Genomic DNA, 8733 nt, shown 5'->3' with positions numbered 1-8733 from the left:
ATAATGATGGAAACATAAAGTAGACATATGGTCTATGTTAGTTATTAACTATTTTGAGTGGTATGATTATTTGTCTCACAAGCAGAAAATTTAACATTTTGAAAATTGCTAAATTTTCAATTTTTTTACGACATTTTGGTATTTTTCACAAAAAACCACAGACTGTATCGACCCAAATTTACCACTAACTTGAAGTACAATGTGTCACGAGAAAACAATCTCAAAATCACTGGGATAAGTAAAAGCAAAAAAAAGTTATCCCCACTTAAGTGATACCTGTCAGATTTGAAAAAAAGGGCTCTGTCAGGAAGGCAAAAACAGGCTGCGTCGGTAAGGGGTTAAACAGCTCGCTATTTTCGGTGAAGATCGATCACTTCCATAACATTGAACTCATATATACAGTCAATGCATTGTGATATCATCTCTATGGTAATAGTCAGGCTAGAGCGACAGTAGCAGACCCGCTCTAGTATATTTCAGGGTCTGGAGGACTAAGGCTCTGTATGAAATAGGGCACTTCCGGTTCCGCTCCTTCCTTCCGGTGTGTCCGCCATACGATCGAGCAGGTATGCGCCGTTTACCGGCATCTCTAATCCGCCCTACATCACCGCCATCCCAAGGCTAGGCGTCCAGGTGTATGCAGGGGAGTCAGGCGGGATGTCGGACGGACCTATCACGGTGTTATAGCCGTGGCTGAAGCACCCGGGGAGCACTGTATGATGCTCCAGAGGTGCGATGCCATGTCCGCTCCGGTGCCAGGGTCCTATCCCTTCCCTATACGAGTCCCTTGTTCTTTGTGTGCACGGCGATATACCCCTATGCCCAGGCACTAATGGGGCTTCTAAAAGTGGACCCCTCAGTGTGGTGTCCCCATCCTCTCCTCATGTTACCCTCTGGCATGGTGCAGCAGTGGCCGTGTAATAGTTGGTGCCCCTGCACAGCTGCCAGCTCCTTTGCCCGGCCACATTCACCCTTGCGGGTAGCAGTAGATGTGCTGACTTGGTGTACCACACTGATGTCAGAGGCGTCACTTGGGACCCGACACTTGCTGGTGTCACTAATAACAGAACCAGAGTGTTCTTTTGCACTTTATAGTTTCATAGACTAATTAGACCCTGGGGGAATACTACTAATCTTTTTATGCATTTTGTTGCTTAGCAGTAATCTTAATATATATATATTATTTAAGATATCACTTATTTTGAGCAATGGCTCTTTAAATAGTTTGGTTTGTTCTCAAGATTGCTGTCTATGCATGCTCCCATGCATCATTAACACATTCCACTATCCAGGATGCCTAATGTTTATTATTAATGAGGCATGCTGTCAGAGGGGCTTGGGTGATGTCATTGACTATATTGTTCAGAGATCATTCAGTCTGTATGTACAATGTCATTTTCCCTGGAGTTTAAAGGAAAACTCTGTGCTGATATTGCCTGTGGAACATACTAGCTAGTGTGTACAGGGATTATTGGTGCATACACACTGTGCGACTCCCACGGCTGAGGGTTACCTGCATCAGCAATTGCATACACACACATTCACCAGCATGGCCCTCATTAACTATCTGCTCCCTCCTCTGTACATGCACAGATGGGGGGCAATCGTTGACCACCTGCGGGAGTGTGTATCATCTGCTGGTGGAGGCGTATAGTGTGTCTACTTTGTTCAAAGTTGAATCTGCATTGTCAAAAATAGTTGCTGAATTGTGGAATTTGTGTGTTCTTTCCGACTGATTTTTTTCCGACAGTTGGAAAAACGGACTCGACATTTTATAGGTTGAATCTGGTCAGATGGATATTTCCGCCTAGCACAAAAATCGCCAGGGATTGTCCCACATAGGATGCACAATTCCTGAGCTTTTATAAGTGTTCCATATACACGCACTAGACTGCAGTCATCAACTGCAATTGAATCAGCCCCATAGTATGTATAGGCTGAACATTTTCTAGGGCTGTAGTCCATTGATGCGCAAATGTCTAAGCAGCAATAACAAACCGTATTAAAGGCATTGCTGTTGGCTGGTTATTTATATTCAAACTTATGTGAATAAAGTGAAGGGTGGGCAATTTACAATGGCAAACTGTTATATGATGTCATAATTTGCATACTGTATACTACAGTGATGGCTAATCATGACACTCCAGATGTTGAACTACACATCCCAGCATGCACTGCTACAGTCTTGCTATTTTGCATAAAACTGATGCAGGGCATGCTGGGATGTGTAGTTCACCAGCAGCTGGAGTGTAAAGGTTAGCCATCACTTGTGTACTTATAACATTTCTTGTACTAGTATTGTCTGACAGGTGTGATTTATACTTTGCAGAATGGCTATCAGGTACCCCATGGCAGTGGGCCTTAATAAAGGCCATCGAGTGACCAAGAATGTTGCAAAGATCAGACACTCTCGCAGGAGAGGGGTGAGTATGCGATAACATTTAGTCAAGGGACTTCAAGACTTGAATGTTAATTTGCTTGTCTAAGGGAGGTCTTTTTTTGTTCAATCACTATTGTGCTGTGGCTTGTTTGCTCTCCTAGAATAGTCCAAAAAACGCAAGTAATTAGCTAGTCCCCCAATATTTCTCATTCCCTTCTGTGGGACATGCACAAGTCTCTGAATTTGTGTTTTGAGCTGTGTGAATGGTTTAGAGCTCTCCCACATCTGACTGCACTATTGAGGCTTTTTGTCAGTTGACATCTCTTGATCTTAGGAAATAATTTTTTGATGTAATCTTAAAGTATTTGTACTTTGTACACCTCGCAGCGCCTGACCAAGCACACAAAGTTTGTCCGTGACATGATCCGCGAAGTTTGTGGCTTTGCTCCATATGAGAGGCGCGCCATGGAGTTGCTGAAAGTGTCCAAGGACAAGCGAGCTCTCAAATTCATCAAGAAGAGGGTAAGGAAGCAATTGGAACTACATGGTTACAAAGCTTATGTATGTGTCATGACTATATATAAAATGGAGTGTTTCATGTTAGTCATTTTGCTGTTAATCACAAAATAATGATGGTTGAAAATAGTTTCAAATGGGAGACGTATGAAAGCTAGTTCATAGAGAAATGTTACACAAAACCCTCCCTCCCTTCAGCCTGGCCCTAACCTTTACTCCCCTGCCACATGCAGCCTTAAGGCCCCCATACACTATACGATTTTGGGACGATTTCATCCGATTTCGGCACTTTGGGCCGATAACCGGATGAAATCGCCCCAAAATCGCAGGTGTGTGATATATGATCCGATGCGCGGTCCCGTGCGCATCGGACCGGAACAGGGAGGTCAGACGGTCAGCACATAAGATCATCCGACCTCCCTGTATGCTATGCATATGCCTGCCCACCTGACAGGCATATGCATGCAGACACCGGGGGGCGGGGGAGCACGGCGGGCAGACACACTGACCTGGCCGTGCATGTTGTGATCACAAATAGCAGCGCGGCCGCTACGGGACGGGACGCACAGTGGCGACTATTCGATTTTTAAAATACCTGTCAAATGACGGCCGTTCTGTGATTGGCTGAGAGCTCTCTCAGCCAATCACAGAATGGCCGGTCATTTGACAGGTATTTTGAAAATCTAATAGCCGCCAATGTGCGTCCCGTCCCGCAGCAGCAGCGCTGCTATTTGTGATCACAGCATGCCGGCCAGGTCAGCATCACTCGCCACCCGCCGGGAACTCATTTGTGAGCCGCTGCCCGCCCCCACTACTGCCGCTGCCCGCCCCCACTACTGCCGCTGCCCGCCCCACTGCTCCTCACCGCCCTGCAGCTCCCCATTTGTTTTACATGTGATAAATCGCAAGCGATTTATCACATGTAAAAACTGGCTCATCAAGTGCCAAATTGTATGTGAGCCTCCCGGGGAGCTGCCGGGCGGCTCACATGAGAATTGGGTCCGACTTGTCCTAAGGACAAGTCGGCCTAATGTATGGGGGCCTTTAGTCCCCCCCAAGGGCCTAATGCTACTGCTCCCTGCATACTTCTGTTCAAGATGCCAGCAGATGGGATTTTGATAAGGACAGCCTCAGTGATGGCATTTTGGTGCTGGTCTCCTGGCGGGAGTTGGCATGCTGGTTTTGGTATTTCCTACTGGCATACAGTATAAAAAAAATCTTGCTGTACTGAACTCTACATTCTGAAGACTGTTAATAGTACATTAAACCTGTCTACGTAATAGCTTTCCCAGTTGTAACTGTTGGGTTCCAGATAATAAATATTTTTCATTATTTGGTAAAGGTGAAATTGTAGATGGGAATACATGTGCTATTTGTCTAGACCTGTTTCATTCCATAGCAGTTGTGAAGCGCCATCCAGTTATCTAGTATTATAACCTGGCTCACCGATATCATGGAGGCTGTATAGGGATAGATGGTTAGGGATATACAGTATAGTGGATAAAAGCTTACAGTCACAGGATGTCAGTCATTTAGCCCCTACAGTTTTAAAGTGGAAGTTCTTTAAAGGGTAAACTCTGTAGGCTGTTGCATATACCCCTTATGTCCCATACACACAGGACATTGAGCCTCCGTACTGAGCGAAGTAGTATAGATCGCTCGGCACGCAGCGATGTGTGCTGAGCAATCTGTCACAGCCAGTGTTCTCTGGTGAGTGATGACTAGATTTATACTACAGGCTATGAATGATCTTGCTGCCGCTGACATGCAGGATGGAGGGGGTTATTAACGATGCAGCTGAGCGTGCAGTGTTAATGATATGGAGTGTGCACGCTAGACAATATTGCTCAAAGCCATTTCTAGTGTGGATGGGGCTTTAGAGTGCAACAATAAAAAATCTTTACTCCTATAGAGGTTTATAAACTGATTTGAGAGGTCCATTGTTTGGAACTGCACTAATAGGTTAATAACTCTTCTCTCCTCAGATTGGCACTCACATCCGGGCCAAGAGAAAGAGAGAAGAACTCAGCAATGTGTTGGCTGCCATGAGAAAAGCTGCAGCCAAGAAGGATTGAACTGTATAGAAATGATTCTGCCACAAATAAATACTTTCATAAAAGCTCATGCTGCGTGTAGAGGTTGATTTTGCTTTACTCTTGGGCAAAAGCTGTGACTAAAGAGTTAAGTGCAATGGTTTTTTTTTTTGAAGACTCATGAATGGATTTGTATGGTGTTTGTGATTTAGGATGATTGTGTTAAACTTCTAGATGACAGATCTGTTAGATACCTTTTGCTGTAACATTTTGGCTATGTGAAGTTGCTGGCAGAGTGCATGAACCGTTGAATGTTTGAAATCAGTGAAAGCTTGGAAATGAAGAAAATAACGGATATGTTCCATGAACAGGTCTAAAGGTGCCCATACACAGTACAAATATTGTATACAATATTGCATCTCATAGCATAACGGTTTTGCGATGAGATCTAGTACAAAAAGTATGTGCAGCACATACTTTTTGTACTAGATCTCATCGCAAAACCGATATGCGATATTGTATACAATAATTGTAACGTGTATGGGCACCTTAAGTTCCAAATACACATGGAATCTGCCAGAAAATGAACAGATTTGTGTTTAGCTGTTTTGAGTGATGCACTTCATATTAGTGTTATGTTTTCTCCATATTCATACATCCTACGGTACATCAGTATCTGGAATAGCTGTTTCTCATAAAATCTCCTGCTAGTCAATTTGGCCACTAAGAGGTTAATGATTATGGTATTTAACACAGAACATATGAGCTATATCATTTCTACCAATATTGTAATCTATTGGAACTAGTTATACATAAAAAGAAATGTAGAGAACATAATGGATGAATGTAACTTTTCAGTGAGATAAAGTCAGAGTACCAGTTGGGCCCTCACTGGCATTCTTTCAAACACATCCTGTAACATTTATTACCAGTTTTTTATATAGCACACATATTCCGCAGCGCTTTACAGTGAATATTTGAACATTCACATCAGTCCCTGCCCCAGTGGAGCTTACAATCTAGATTCCTTACCACATGTACACGCATAGACATTCTAGGGTTAATATGTTGGCAGCCAATTAATATATTTTGGGTGTGGGAGGAAGAGAATAGCCAGAGTAAACCCACGCAAGTACGGGGATAATATAAAAACTCTGCACAGTTACAGCCATGGTGGGAATCGAACCCATGACATCAGTGCTGTTGGGCAGTAATGCTGACCATTACACCATCCGTACTGCCCCAGACATGGAGCTGATTAGATGGTACTTTTGCTTGCCACTCTACAGGGATCAGTAAATACTTCCCTCTAGTCCACAGGTTCTCAAAGTCGGTCCCCAGGACACCACACAGTGCATGTTTTGCAGGTCACCTGACAGGTGGACTCATAACTGACTGACAAGTAGCGTGAATTATGTCACTTGATTCTGTGAGGAAACATGCGCTGTGTGGGGTCCTGAGGACTGAGTTTGAGAACCTGTGCTCTAGTCCCTTATCCAACTAATTTCACCCTTAGATTTAAATCAAGTTCTACTGGATTATCTAGGTCAGTGGTTCCCAACCCTGGTCCTCAAGTACCCCCAACAGTGCACGTTTTCCAGGTCTCCACACAAAATCACAAGTGACATAATTAGCTCCACCTGTGGATCTTTTAAAATGTGCCTGAATAATCTGTGCACCTGCTGGGTGACCTGGAAAATGTGCACTATTGGGGGTACTTGAGGAGCAGGGTTGAACTAGATAATGGGGGTTAATGTTCTCATTTTAGGAAAGTAGAATGCCTCTGACAGGTTCCTGTGCCTAATGCTCATGTCTTTAAAATATTGTCATTGATACTTTACCAGTAGTTAGATGTTTTGAATTTTTTTTTTTTTGTATTTGAGGAACTTTGAGTTAAATGTTCTACTACAGCACTTATATAAATCAGTCCTGATTGTAAATTTTCAAGGTCTCAAAATTATAAATAGATCTGAACAAAATATGAAATACTTTGTGCTTTACATAGTTGAATGTGCTAAAAACAAAATCACACAAATTATCAATGGAAATCAAATTTATTAACCCATGGAGGTCTGGATTTGGAGCCCCCTTAAAATTAAAGTGGAAAAACACACTATAGGCTGATCCAACTTTGATGTAATGTCCTTAAAACAAGTCAAAATGAGGCTCAGTAGTGTGTGGCCTCAACGTGCCTGTATGACCTCCCTACAACACCTGGGCATGCTCCTGGTGAGGTGGAGGATGGTCTCCTGAGGGATCTCTTCCCAGACCTGGACTAAAGCATCTGCCAACTCCTGGACAGTCTGTGAATGCAACGTGACATTGGTGGATGGAGCGAGACATGATGACCCAGATGTGCTCAATTGGAAACAGGGCTGGGGAACAGGCAGCCCAGTCAATAGCATCAATGCCTTTGTCTTGCAGGAGCTGCTGACACATTTCAGCCACATGAGGTCTAGCATTGTGTTGCATTAGGAGGAACCCAGGGCCAACCGCGCAAGCATATGGTCTGAGGATCTCCTTTCGGTACCTAATGAGTCAGACTACCTCTGGTGAGCAAATGGAGGGCTGTGCAGCCCCCAAAGAAATGCCACCCCACACTATTACTGACCCACTGCCAAACCGGTCATGCTGGAGGATGTTACAGACAGCAAAACGTTCTTGGCATCTCCAGACTGTCACATGCTCAGTGTGAACCTGCTTTCATCTCTGAAGAGCACAGGGCACCAGTGGTGAATTTGCCAATCTTATGTTCTCTGGCAAACGTCCTGCACGGTATTGGGCTAACGTCCTGCACGGTATTGGGCTATAAGCACAACCCCCACCTGTGGATGTCAGGCCCTCATAGAGTCTTGGTTGTGGTTTGTTGGGGGTACTCGGTCCTGCGCGCCTCCTTCGGCTGCCTGATGATTATCACTAAGGTCACCCTCAGACCTTTAGGTTATGGAATACTAGTGGAGTGGGTGTGATAATCGTACTGGGCGCCAAAGTTAAAATATAATAGGGTTTATTGGTACAAAATGTTAAACATATCAAATACAATGCTGAGATTGAACACATAAAACACAAGAACGTGTGAAATTCTTCTTACCCCTAAGGGTATTTGGATCCAGCAAGGATGGAAAGAAGTGGCAGGATGCAGTCCGGAATGTGCACCCTGCTCTGGGCTCCAAATACCTTAGCACTGGGTTGGTCCTGATGAATATTGTGGATACCAGTCACTACCGACGCGTTTCGAGCATCAGGGTGCTCTTCTTCCTGGGCGCAGGAAAAAGAGCACCCTGATGCTCGAAACGCGTCAGCAGTGACTGGTATCCACAATATTCATCAGGACCAACCCAGTGCTAAGGTATTTGGAGCCCAGAGCAGGGTGCACATTCCGGACTGCATCCTGCCACCTCATAGAGTCTGTTTCTGACCGTTTGAGTAGTAGACACACACATTTGTGGCCTGCTGGAGGTCATTTTGCAGGCCTCTGGCAGTGCTCCTGTTACTCCTTGCACAAAGGCAGATGTAGTGTTGCTGCTGCTGGGTTGTTGCCCTCCTGCACGTCTCCTGATGTATTGGCCTGTCTCTTGGTAGTGCCTCCATGCTCTGGACACTACGCTGACAGACACCGCAAACCTTCTTGCCACAGCTCGCATTGATGTGCCATCCTGGATGAGCTGCAATATCTGAGCCACTTGTGTGGGTTGTAGACACCACCTCATGCTACCACTAGAGTGAAACCGCCAGCTTTCAAAAGTGACCAAAACATCAGCCAGAAAGCATAGGATCTGTGAAGTGGTCTGTGGTCACCACCTG

General features: G+C 44.6%; 1 protein-coding gene across 1 annotated transcript; it reads left to right on the top strand.

Annotated features, from left to right (window-relative positions):
* Positions 1-425: 425 nt before the first annotated feature.
* RPL36 (ribosomal protein L36) lies at positions 426-5020 on the top strand. The gene is made up of 4 exons (XM_083174815.1): positions 426-566; positions 2330-2423; positions 2768-2902; positions 4882-5020. The coding sequence occupies exons 2-4, from the start codon at positions 2331-2333 to the stop codon at positions 4969-4971; spliced, it is 318 nt and encodes a 105-aa protein (XP_083030941.1). The 5' UTR covers positions 426-566; position 2330; the 3' UTR covers positions 4972-5020.
* The last annotated feature ends 3713 nt before the right edge of the window (positions 5021-8733 follow it).

Source organism: Crinia signifera, chromosome 1 (genome assembly GCF_055691185.1).
Source record: "Crinia signifera chromosome 1, ASM5569118v1, whole genome shotgun sequence".
In the NCBI taxonomy this organism is placed as follows: Eukaryota; Metazoa; Chordata; class Amphibia; order Anura; family Myobatrachidae; genus Crinia; species Crinia signifera.
Note: the sequence above shows the minus strand (reverse complement) of the source record. Positions and strands in the feature narration are given on the sequence as shown.